This window comes from Candida theae (assembly GCF_024610275.1).
Source record: "Candida theae strain CBS 12239 chromosome Unknown scaffold40, whole genome shotgun sequence".
NCBI lineage: Eukaryota > Fungi > Ascomycota > Pichiomycetes > Serinales > Debaryomycetaceae > Lodderomyces > Lodderomyces theae.
The window spans coordinates 86,106-98,209 of NW_026261390.1; the positions used below are offsets into that span (position 1 = coordinate 86,106).

The 12,104-nt window shown below is 40.7% G+C and overlaps 7 protein-coding genes across 7 annotated transcripts; 5 read left to right on the forward strand and 2 right to left on the reverse strand. All coding sequences in view use genetic code 12, as the record gives it.

The window, feature by feature from the left end:
• Positions 1–199: 199 nt before the first annotated feature.
• On the forward strand, positions 200–2,556 carry SPO1 (putative carboxylic ester hydrolase; the record flags this gene model as incomplete). The annotated part of the gene is made up of 2 exons (XM_051750868.1): positions 200–400; positions 469–2,556. 2 exons carry the CDS (start codon positions 200–202, stop codon positions 2,554–2,556), a joined length of 2,289 nt encoding a protein of 762 aa, XP_051609890.1.
• Positions 2,557–3,100: 544 nt separating this feature from the next.
• On the forward strand, positions 3,101–3,997 carry KGF57_001642 (glutathione-disulfide reductase; the record flags this gene model as incomplete). The annotated part of the gene is made up of 1 exon (XM_051750869.1): positions 3,101–3,997. One exon carries the CDS (start codon positions 3,101–3,103, stop codon positions 3,995–3,997), a length of 897 nt encoding a protein of 298 aa, XP_051609891.1.
• Positions 3,998–4,273: 276 nt separating this feature from the next.
• On the reverse strand, positions 4,274–5,121 carry KGF57_001643 (40S ribosomal protein uS17; the record flags this gene model as incomplete). The annotated part of the gene is made up of 2 exons (XM_051750870.1): positions 4,274–4,696; positions 5,077–5,121. The coding sequence occupies 2 exons, from the start codon at positions 5,119–5,121 to the stop codon at positions 4,274–4,276; spliced, it is 468 nt and encodes a 155-aa protein (XP_051609892.1).
• A 995-nt stretch (positions 5,122–6,116) lies between these two features.
• Positions 6,117–7,541, forward strand: KGF57_001644 (uncharacterized protein; the record flags this gene model as incomplete). The annotated part of the gene is made up of 1 exon (XM_051750871.1): positions 6,117–7,541. The coding sequence occupies one exon, from the start codon at positions 6,117–6,119 to the stop codon at positions 7,539–7,541; it is 1,425 nt and encodes a 474-aa protein (XP_051609893.1).
• Positions 7,542–7,766: 225 nt separating this feature from the next.
• On the forward strand, positions 7,767–9,350 carry GLR1 (glutathione-disulfide reductase; the record flags this gene model as incomplete). The annotated part of the gene is made up of 1 exon (XM_051750872.1): positions 7,767–9,350. One exon carries the CDS (start codon positions 7,767–7,769, stop codon positions 9,348–9,350), a length of 1,584 nt encoding a protein of 527 aa, XP_051609894.1.
• Positions 9,351–9,563: 213 nt separating this feature from the next.
• On the reverse strand, positions 9,564–9,884 carry SMD3 (mRNA splicing protein; the record flags this gene model as incomplete). The annotated part of the gene is made up of 1 exon (XM_051750873.1): positions 9,564–9,884. One exon carries the CDS (start codon positions 9,882–9,884, stop codon positions 9,564–9,566), a length of 321 nt encoding a protein of 106 aa, XP_051609895.1.
• A 1,789-nt stretch (positions 9,885–11,673) lies between these two features.
• KGF57_001647 (uncharacterized protein) lies at positions 11,674–12,104 on the forward strand (the record flags this gene model as incomplete). Its single annotated transcript, XM_051750874.1, has 1 exon — positions 11,674–12,104. A coding segment is annotated over one exon (431 nt), but the record flags the coding sequence as incomplete, so codon positions are not given.

Here is a 12,104-nt window from a genome sequence, read left to right on the forward strand (position 1 = left end):
CACCACCGACTACTCTCAGTGTGCCACACGGAATAGCAAAAGCCAACGACGTTATAGCTTCCTCGAAGTGGACAGTTCTGTTGACATGTTTCTCGGAAGGGAAAGAGACGAAACTTTTTTGGTGGCTATTTGTGGCTATTTGTGGCTACAAAAGAATTTGAACTTGACTATGTGAAGCAAGCTATCACCAAATGCAAACATGAATGCTAGAAGGATCATATTCCACTTACTCTCATGTGCTTACGCTTACTTGGTGTTTTCAAATCGGTATTCTCTAAACTCAACTTTTGATACGTCCACGAAGCAAAACGCTATTGCCTCAACCCAAATCTGGAATTTATCGTATGCTCCTTATGATGTCGAGTGCCCTGGTCACGACCTAGTTCGCAAAGCTAATGACGTAAGTTGCAAAGATAGAAAACATGAATCACTTTGAAGTTGCCTCAAGTCTGATACTAACTTTTTCAGACGATATGTGCAAAAGAGGAGGAATATATACGAAAACGCAACATCAAAACTGAAGCACAATTGAAATCGCTACTTTACAAGAATGAAATACCTAATTTTGATATTGAAGCATTCTGGAACTCAAAGTCATCATCCACTATAATCGCGATTGCAATTTCAGGCGGTGGATACCGATCAATGTTATCAGGAGGTGGAATATTGACGGCGTTGGATGCTCGAGAAGTCAACAATTTGACTCACGTTAGTGGGATTTTACAAGCGTCGTCATATATTGCGGGGATAAGCGGTGGTGCATGGTTGGTAATGTCACAATTTGTCAATGATTGGCCGCGAATTAGTAAAGTAGCACGCAGTGGTGTGGCAACTGGATGGAATTTGAAGCAGAGTTTACTAGAGGGTATGCCTGATGTGAATGGTAATATACGGAAACAAAACAAGGACGCGAAACCGAGTAAGCGCAAGACGAAGCAGGGGTTGGGGTTGTTGAAGTTATTTGGGAGATCTAGAAAGGGTATGCCGTTGGCGAATTGGGCAACGTTGTGGTTTGACAAGAAGAACTCAACTGGAACACAGTTGACGCCATCATTGAAGGAAAAGGGCGCATTGGAATATTTGAAGTTTTATAAGGAGTTGTTGGTTGAAGTTAGAGATAAGAGAAGAGCAGGATTCGTGGTTGGGTTGACTGACTATTGGGGTCGAGCATTGGCCCACAAATTATTTACTGCTACTGCGAGAACACCGGGAGTGACAATGACTGCGGTTGTTGAAAACTCTGCCGTGTTTAAGGAGAATGATGAGCCCTTCCCCATCATCGGTGCTATAGCTAAAGATCCAATGGATAACGCTATTTCCAGTAATGACCCATTGCAGAAGATCTCGAGTTTGCATAGTTCCATCTTTGAAATCACCCCTTTTGAATTTGGGTCCTGGGATAGTTCGGTTGATGCTTTTGTTGAAATTGAGTATTTGGGACTGTATTTCGAAAATGGTAGTTCATGTGCAGCTGCAAATGCAACAGCAACCACCACGAATGCAACGTGTTTATGTAAATCTGGGTTTGATAATGTTGGATTCTTGACTGGCACTTCATCTTCATTGTTTAATCATATTTTCAAGTATATATTCAACTACTTTACCGAAAATCAGCTGGACATGATGACTTCAATCGAGAGCATATTGAAGTTTTTTGGAATCAGCAAAACGGCGAATGAGTATGACGATCCAATGGGCATTCAAATACAATCGCATCCTGACCATGCCGTTTATTCACCCAATCCGTTTTGGAAATTCGGTAAAACGGGTCGTTTTTCCAAAAGCAGAGAGTTGTATCTTGTTGATGGTGGTGATGATGGACAAAACTTGCCTTTCCAGGCATTGATTAGGAAAGGTCGCAAAGTCGATTTGATTTTGGCGTATGATATGAGTGGGGAGGATTTGAATTATCCCAATGGGTCGGTATTACAGCAAACCAGCTTGCGGTTTAAACATGTTGATGGGGTGAGGGTGACTTCGCCATCGCAGTTGGTTCCCTTTTGCAAAGTTCCCAATGAAGCGACCTTGAGCGGAGAGAAGGAGGTGCCGTTTCGGCCAATCATCAAATCCATTTTTCCTAAAGCTCCCACTACTGATGAATTGATTGAACAAGGGTTGAACTTGAGACCCATTTTCCTTGGCTGTGATATAATTGAGGATTTTGAAACCATTGAGTTAAATGATATGAAGAAGAGCAATGGTAGTGGAGGTAGTGGTGGTGCAGTTATATATGAAGATTATTTACCGCCAATTATCATGTACCAGGCAAATTCAAACTACACACATCATCAACTGAACTTTTCCACTTTCAAACTACGTTACAATGAGAGTGAAATTGAAGCAATTATGGAGAATGGTTTCCAGATGGCGTCGTTTTATAACTCATCATTGTATGCTGTCTGTTTGAATTGTTTGATATTGAAACGAGAGTTTGACAGAATACGATTTGGGTTGCTGACGAGTGGTGGAGCTTCTAGTGGTGACGACTTTGGAGATGTGGCGACTGTACCCAAATTTTGTCAAACTTGTTACAAGATATATTGCTGGAGAGGATGATGAATATCGACTAGTGTAAAAGTGAGGCAGCTTATCTAAATAACTAAATAACAGCTCTTTTATTGTCGACGTTTACATATGTACGAATGTAATTCTGGTGGCTTTACTAAAAAAGGGTCTCTAATTCATGACACAAATACATAGAATTGGTGTGACAATATACTTTGTTAAATACGCGAAGTGGAAAATGAAAGGAGAAGAATTTTCTTTTGTCGCATTTTATTGTTGAAGGTTTCTCTCTACCAGTCAGTATCAAAGAGTATCAGCATATCAAATTAACAACAGAGAAGAGTTTACTAGTTGATATTGGACTCGATATCATTAATAATTGGATCTTTCACTAAACTCAGAGATACATTAAGTTACAGAAGAAACACTGGAGGCGTCTTCACAAATACAATCCACACCCTCCCCTACCCCCACACTATACATTACTCATCTACGTCAACATCTACACACGTACACGTTTTTCCACTTACAACAACAAGAGTAACTGTTACTACAAAACACTTCTAATACAATCTCACACAATACCCCCACTTCTATGGCTGGCGTTAGACATTTACGAGTTATTGGCTTGACGGCACTTGTTGTCATTTTGATTGTTGTACTACACCAAACTGGCCGTAATGCAGCATCATTGGTATTCGCGCAAGCTTCGGACGAAATTGCCAATAAGCATCGGGCCAAGTCTAACAATGGTGCAGTACAAGCAGCAGCAGGGTCAGGAAAAGGAGGCGAAGGTGGTGCAGGCGGTAAAAGTGGTGGCAATGGAGGGGTGAATCCTGTTGTTGTTTCTAACAACATTGTTGATCTGAATAATGACGAAAAGACTGACGATGCTATCAATCAGGAGATTTCTAAGGATAAGAGTGAAGAAGGGGTCAAGAAGAAGCCAAGTGGTGAGGAGGGACAGAATAGAAATAAGGAAAATGGAGCAGTAGCAGGCGGAGGAGTGGCGAAAAGTGGAAAAAATGTCAATGGAAATGGAAATGGTGTATCGGGTTCTGGGTCAGGTGCTGGGTCAGGCGCTGGGTCCGGATCGGCCGATGTAACCACCAACGAAAAGGGAGAGTATGACCCACAAGCTGAACTAATAAAAATCCGAGCTCTTTCACCAATGACGATTTTCTCCAAGAGTTATTGCCCCTACTCCAAGAAATTAAAGAGTTTATTATTGGACAAGTATGAAATCACCCCCACGCCCAATGTAGTTGAGTTGGATTTACACGAGCATGGCGACGAGTTGCAGACTTATCTTTATGAGAAGCTGGGTAGACGTACTGTTCCTAATGTGCTTGTGGGCTCGTCGTTTGAGAGTAGGGGCGGGTCTGATGACTTTGCCGAGTATCATCAAAAGAACCAGGTTATAAAGTTGTTGACTGATTGGGGCCAGGGGAGGTTACAGGTTAGTAAGAAGGATACTCCGTCTAATGCGTAACGTTGGGTACATAGATTAATTATATATATAAATATGTGTAAGTGATGACACATTTAGTTTTATACAATTGATACACGAGTTATTGACGGGTATAAAGAAGCGGCGTACAGAGTTAACACTCTCTAAATCAGTAGATATCTCTCCTACGCAACAGTAGTTAGTTTGATACAATGAAAACCTCCTTTTTCAAAACTAATGTAACATTAAAAGAATATACACATTTATCAACTACTCCACAATAATAGTCTCCACCTCATTTGGTTCCGCGCTCTCTCTTTAAAACTTAGTAAAAGACTTTGATTTGGAAACTGAAGCAGTAACTTTCAAAACATTGAATCTAACAGTTTTGGAAATTGGTCTACATTGACCAACAGTGACAACATCACCTTCAGAGACTCTGAAAGCTGGTGAAACGTGAGCAGCAACATTCTTGTGTCTCTTTTCGTATCTGTTATATTTTGGGACATAGTGCAAGTAATCTCTTCTGATAATGATGGTTCTGTGCATCTTGGTGGAGACAACAGTTCCGGACAAAATCTTACCTCTGATGGAAACGGTTCCGACAAAAGGACATTTCTTGTCAATGTATGAGCCTTTGATGGCGGCGGATGGGGTCTTGAAACCTAATCCGACATCTTTATACCATCTCTTGGCTTTTCTGTTGGCCTTGGCCTTTGGGTTGGTGAAGATGTGTTGTTGCTATAATAGGAGAGAAGAAAAGTTAGTATTTATATTGACGTAGACGTTGACAAAAGACACGTGTAGCAAGGAGTGTTAGGAAGGGACGACATTGAGGCTAGGAAGATAGGCTATGATTGTATAATCTGGGTGTACTTCACTCGTGTGATATTCTCTGTCACGGGTTTGAAATATGGACTGGGCCATGGTCAGCATATATGTGACTCCTTATTCGTGGAATGTATAATCTAACATTAGCTCTCGTAATATTGGTATGGTCATGTAGATTGCTGGATAGTAAATGGATCTTCCTTCTGTATTGTATATCTCCTTCCTCCACTAACTTCCCACCTTGTGGTCTTTTAGTCTTGTACTCTATTTGGTGATAGAAAAGTACAAACCTTTTGGAAAGCTCTTTCAGATTGAACAGTCAATTCAGTTGCCATGGTGGTTGTTTGCTGAAGTCTTCAATTAGATTGGGTTTAGAAATGATTTTTTGGGTTTGATAAATTTTTCAGTATTGAGAGAAAATTTTGTTCTCGCGCAAATAGTGTGTCTCTCTGCTCTTACAACCACTGCTACCAATTAACAACAAAATTGTTAGCACAGTAGTAGTAGCAGTAGTAATGAAGAACGAGAAGGTCGTGTGTGTGAGCACAGAAAAACGAGAGTGGATTCGGTAGCACTCTAAAACACAACTGGTAGCAACAGGTAATACAAGCTCTAAACAGGGCTACAGCCCTAACAACCGTTATCTCAATTATATTTCCCAATTAGGTAAATAATGCGGCAATCTCCTGTTTTGTTTTGTTTTGTTTTGTTTTGTTTTGTTTGTGTTTACGCTCAATGTTAGCCAGCAGTTAATGATAATAAGCTATTAACTGCAATAGTATACACTATTTTGAATGCTATCCTTGTCACTTTTGTTTTGGTGTAAACTATCTACTACTTCAAAACAAGTAAGACCTTATACCTAGATAGCATACTTGGACAGATGTTGAGATTGGTTGAACCACGCAGAGTAATGTTCTTACCTTCGACGCATGTCTCGGGCGTTAATGCATAATGATTTTAACCGAATTAGGAATGGGAAGAGGAACGTCGTCATTCTCTATAGACATAAACCAGTTCTTGAGCTCCAGTGAAAAGGAGTTAACTACCTACTGTCTACTTCTCTTTCACGTAGATATATATATACATATATATATATTTATATATGTCTTAGTTGTTGCTGCAGTAATACGAATGCGGCGTAAATCTGTAACGTATATGTATAGATGTTGTACATAGGTTGTTGTAATTGTAACCAAAACCACGAAAACCGAAACAGCAAAAACAAAAACGAAAACAAAAGCACAGGAACATAAGCTCATATACATTTATTAGATAAACATCATCAACAAATCTCAAACTACACTGCAGTAAACTCATCAATATTTCAATGAATACATCTACCAAGAGTAGTAGCATTGCACCACCACCAGCTGGTGGCACTATTTCAACTACAACTTCTTCCAAGTACAATTATCTACCGAAATTTAACCTGCAGCAACAATCTAATAATCAGCAATACAACAATACAAACAACACAACACAACCAAATCAACCACCACCACCGCCACCACCACCACAGCAACAGCACACTCATCATCAAAGTAGAGTCTTTTCAAACGATGTAATTGACTCATTAGCAAATAGCCTTTCTTTCAATAGAACTGTCAGCTCGTCTTCTTCGATATTGAGTACGCCAAGCAACAATATTCGAAAGTATCAACGACAGCAGCAGCAGCAGCAACAACAACAACCACAAGACAGTAGTCACAACCAAACTCAGTTACACCCAAAGCGAGATATCCACCCTCGAAATGACAGCAAGCAGAAAGGAATTGAAAAGAATGGTCGAATATCAAGAAATGGGCAGTTGATCAAAAACAAGCTTTTGAATATACATCAGTCTCACAAACAGCTACATCCAAGCTCTAATACAACTGTGCAACAAAAGCAAGAAGAACAACAGCGTCAGCTGTTACGACCAAAGCAATCTCGCTCTCATGCACAACAAGAACCTCCACAAAAAGTTACTCATGATGCTGCTTATTATGCGAGAAAAGTAATATTTGGTAACGACACCTCAGATAGTGAAGAAGAAGAACAAGAAGAAGAAGAGGAGGACGATACAGGAGGAGAAGAAGAGAAATGTCTTCCAATACGTTCAATTCCTGGGTATACTAGAGGAGAATTACAATTGTTATTGAAACAGCCGACGCATGCACAATTGAGTGAAGATGAAGAAAAGAGATTATTACTCGACCACAAGAGGAAGCTAATGTCGAAACAAGAACGATATTTCATGAAGTCACATGCACTAGCTATTCGTCGTCAGGTGCAAGTATCACAAAAGAAGGATGTGTTGGAAAAGATTTTTGGTGATAGCAATATGCTCATTGGTGAGTACATGACGAACAATTCGGAGTATTCTGCTTTGGATCATTCTTTTAATATCCACAAAGTGTTGAATGAAGACAATGAGGAGATTACCAATTTGTTGGAGGAAGATACTTGGTTTCAAGCATCAATGGAGGAGTTTAGAACCTTGATACTGAGAAAGAAACAGCTGTATGTGTTGTGCGATGGAGACAATGGCGAGCAACCCCCAAGTTACAAGATAACAGTGCCTGACTTGATTAGCAAGTTTGAGTTTCATGAGGCTAGTGCGGATGCGGTGCGTGCGGACGATGATGATGATGATGATGATGATGTTGACATGGCGCTGGATCGAAATGAGGAATTGTATCAGTTAGGGTTGTCTCATTTGAAAGCAATTTGCAAGAAAGAAAGAGAAGAAAGTGGTGAACTACAGTATTAGTAGCACTGTAATGTATATATGTGTACATGTGAACTGTACTTGTAATCTACTGCTATACACTGTTGTCTCGGTTTAGGTCTAGATCAAATAAGCAATAAATAATTCTTCTATTGCCGCGGAGCCAAAAAATAAACAGAAAATTTCATTTGTAATCACCAACAATACACAGTTTTAGCAAAGAGAGCGGCTTTTATATATAAACTCCCTTCTCTTCCCTCCAAGGTTATGCTAAACAAACATATTCTCACATCATCAACTCAAAGATTATCTCAATTGAATAGACAATTATCAACATCAATCACCAAAATGGCTCCTACACCCACTTCTTCTTCTTCTCCATTGAAAAACTTTGACTATTTGGTCATTGGTGGTGGATCCGGAGGTGTTGCAAGCGCACGTAGAGCCGCCAAATATGGCGCCAAAGTCTTGCTTATCGAAGCCAAATTGAACAAATTGGGAGGCACATGTGTCAATGTCGGGTGCGTTCCCAAGAAGGTCATGTGGTATGCTGCAGACTTGGCCCACAAGAAGCATGATTTGTATCCTTACAAGTTGAGCAAGGAGCCACAACTGACCCAATGGGGTGATTTTGATTGGGCTGGGTTCAAGCTGAAGAGGGATGCTTATGTGCATCGATTGAATGGGATTTATGAGAACAATTTGAAACGGGAAAAGGTTGATTATGTGTTTGGATTTGCTCAGTTTGTTAATGAACTGGGTGATGTTGAAGTTACATTAACTGGAGATCAGAAATTGCCATTCTTAGAAGAAGCAGAGGCTGAGGCTGATGGGAAAGAGTACAAGAAGGGTGACAAATTGGTGTTTTCTGGTGACAAGATTCTTCTTGCTACTGGGGGTACACCCATTGTGCCACCAAAAGTGGAAGGGTCCGACTTGGGTATCACATCCGATGGGTTTTTCGCATTGGAGCACCAGCCCAAACGAGTGGCTATTGTTGGAGCAGGATATATTGGAGTTGAATTATCTGGAGTTTTCAATGCGTTGGGCACCCATGTGGATTTTGTGATTCGTGGTGATACTGTGTTGCGTTCATTTGATGATATTATTCAAAATACAATTACTGATTACTATACTGACAAATTGGGCATCAATATTATTAAACAGAGTGGTGGGGTAGTCAAAGTTGAAGGTGAAAAGAATGGTACCAAAAAGGTGACATTGGGCAATGGGTCAGTTTTGGAAGTTGATGAATTGGTTTGGACAGTTGGAAGGAAATCATTGGCTGGGTATGGGTTGGATAAAGTTGGTGTCAAGCTCGATTCAAATTTAAAAGTTGTCGTTGATAAGTATCAAGTTACCACTAACCCCAAGATCTTTTCACTTGGTGACTTGATCGATGAGGCTGAGTTGACACCCGTGGCAATTGCAGCTGGACGTAGATTGTCGAATCGTTTGTTCGGAGGAGATCAGTTTAAGGATGACCACTTGGATTACAACAATATTCCCTCCGCCATCTTTTCACATCCGGAAGCAGGCTCAATTGGACTCACTTCGAAACAAGCAATTGACAAATACGGAGAGTCCAATGTGAAGATCTACAATTCGAAATTCAATGCCATGTATTACGCCATGATGGATAGTGATAAGGACAAGGCTCCTACTGCGTATAGAATTGTTTGTGCTGGTCCTGAGGAAAAAGTTGTGGGATTGCACATTGTTGGTGACAATAGTGGAGAGATTTTGCAAGGGTTTGGCGTTGCTATCAAGATGGGTGCTACAAAGAAGGATTTTGATAATTGTGTTGCTATCCATCCAACATCAGCCGAAGAGTTGGTTACAATGACGTAGAGAGTTATGTTAATGGAGACTAGGTGAGGTTGTGCGATTGTCTCAACACCTCCTTTTTGTATTTGATCTTTTGTTATAGATATTATAAAACAGCATTACTTTGGTTTATTTGCAGTTAACAACAGCAATGAATAGCTGCCATGACCTGATCCTCTTCATTCGATCTTTCTATCTCTCCCTCTGGTCCACTTTCTGTCCCCCCCCTCCCCCCACTCAATACTTTCTTCGTTTCCTAGGTGGTCCTCGGATAGGAGGCTTGGGCTTATCACCAGGCTTCATGTAAAACATAGGCGCATGTCTCAAGATATCAGGCACCGACACGAACCTGATCATACTGCCTCTAACAAATACCTGGTCCATATGTTTTGAAGTGCCATTACGTCCATTTGTGATTGTTACGTCAAAGAGGGACGAGTTCATATTGTCTTCGTTTTCGAGAAGTTTTCCTCGGTAGGTGTCGCCGTTGGTGAGTTCAATGGTGATGATGTGGCCCTGGGCTTCGTTTAGTAGTCGTACTGGGATTCCTGCTGACATTGATTTGTAGTGGTGCGGTGGGTGTATAGGGTGGATGTGTGGTGGGTCGTTGATGAGAAGCTAATTTTTTGTTTGTTCTCTTCTTGTTGGTGACACTCATTTTTTTTTTTTTGTGCTGAGGTGTGTAATACTTTTTACATTTTGTTGTAACAGGGAATAGCCTTTAATACTAGTCGTGTTTTTTTTTTCTCAAAATTCCTTGGGTATACCAAAGCACTGGGTTAAAGAGACTGTGCTCGATTGATGATTCACTAAAAGATTGAACTTTGGAAGTAAACCTACAAAATCATCGTGGATTTTCATCTTTCTTGAGTAGGCTGCAAAAAAATTGAAACTGAAAATGATAAGCGCCAACGCTAAAGAATGCGGAACTGTGGTTCCCGCATACTTGGGGGCAAGCTAGACAGAGCTGAAGACAATTGTGAGATGTTGGAGTCATTTTGGGAAATACTTCTTGGAGGTCGAAGCAGAGACTATAATTCATGTCGTAGTGTTGAGCCACATTCACACAAGAAATGCTCGTTGATTGGATATGGTTGTTATGAAAATCAGCCTCACCATGAGGGGAATTTTGAACTGCGGAGTACTCTTATGTGGAATTTGGAAATTATTACTGATGCAGGTACCATTAGGACAAACGGAGTAGATATCGAAATAAAAAATAGTAATCTATCGAGGACTAAGCAAAACTGAAATCTCTACTCCACAAGCAAAAAAATGGTAACCGTGGGTAACCGCCAGGTTGACTCCTCCTTCCCCTCCGTCTCCTTCCCCTCCGTCTCCTTCCCTTCCGTCTTCTTCCCTTCCGTCTTCTTCCCCTCCTCCTCCTTCTTCTATCAGTTCTTATCTATTTACGAAATGTCAATGCAAACTACACCTTGTGTTTCTGTATCATAATATCTGTGGATATTTTTATCTTTGAAATTGATTCCCAGCTGAATTGAGGGAAATGCTGACAGAGCATAATTGGAGCTAATTTCACAGTCCATACCCCATACCCCATTCCTGTTGTTGCCGTGAAGGAAAGCTCTCGTGAGTTAAACGACACGTGTACATGTCGTAGTCGTATCACATAGAAGAAAGTGTTTGAAGATGAGGGGAGAGTATCCGTCCCGTTTCTTCACCGCCAAGAAAATTAAGAGGACAAAAAAGAATAATGAAATCAAAACCAAAACCAAAACCAGAACCAAAAACAAAAACAAAAACAAACTATAATTACCCCAGTCCGATTCGCCACGAACTCCGCTAGTGGCCGGCAATCGCTGTTGCCAGAGAACCGCCACGTTGTGTATTGCAATTGAGGTGTTGCTGCTTGAAAGCTTTGATGTATGAAGAGGGCTCCATTTGAGTAATGCTCTTGCAGATGATGGCCGAATGGACACAAGCCTTCAAATATGTAAGGGCGCCAATTGAGTCTCCACAAAAACCGCAAATCTCTTTGCAAAGATAGAAAAGCTCAAAAGACAACGGAAAAAAGAGTCATTTTGGGGTAAATTTTTAGAACTCAATCCATCGAAGGAAAAGAACATTTTGGTTGCAAATAGTATGAGCATTATATGGATGTGAAAGTTTCCCCACATTCATTTGCAAGGCAAGACACCGCAAAAGGATAAACATGATAAGTGAAACAGCAATGGGAAGGGGGGTGGAGGGGATGAAGAGGATAGCTGAGATAGCGCCATTCTATGGTCTTGGAAGAAGAATATATTTATATCCATACGTCGCTTCACAAATGTTCATCATTGTGATGGTGTTTTAGTTTCCCATTTGTTATACCTAATTATTCGATATGTCTTCGTCTCCCAAGAACCAAAAACCTGAGATTGAGCAGATATCTCATTACTCCTCTGACGATGATCTGATGTCAGTGGATGATGACATCTTTAACGAAAAGCCCACGTTGACCCTCCCTGTCATTAAAAACTATTTCGCTACACGACTCACGACTTTGTTTGACTTGCCAGTTTACCATCAAGACAAGAGATGGTATGAGCTCATGAATCCTATTCCCGCCTTGAGAGAAATGACATTGAGAGATTGGAATTACTATGGGTTGGGATGGTTTGGCTGGGTCTTGGACGCCATGGACTTTTTCTGCGTGTCTGTTGCTTTACCTGAAATCGCAGTCAGTTTGAATTCGACTGTGGCTGATATCACTTGGGGTGTCACTGTTGTTTTGATGCTTAGGGCTATTGGTGCTATATCTTTTGGAATAGCCTC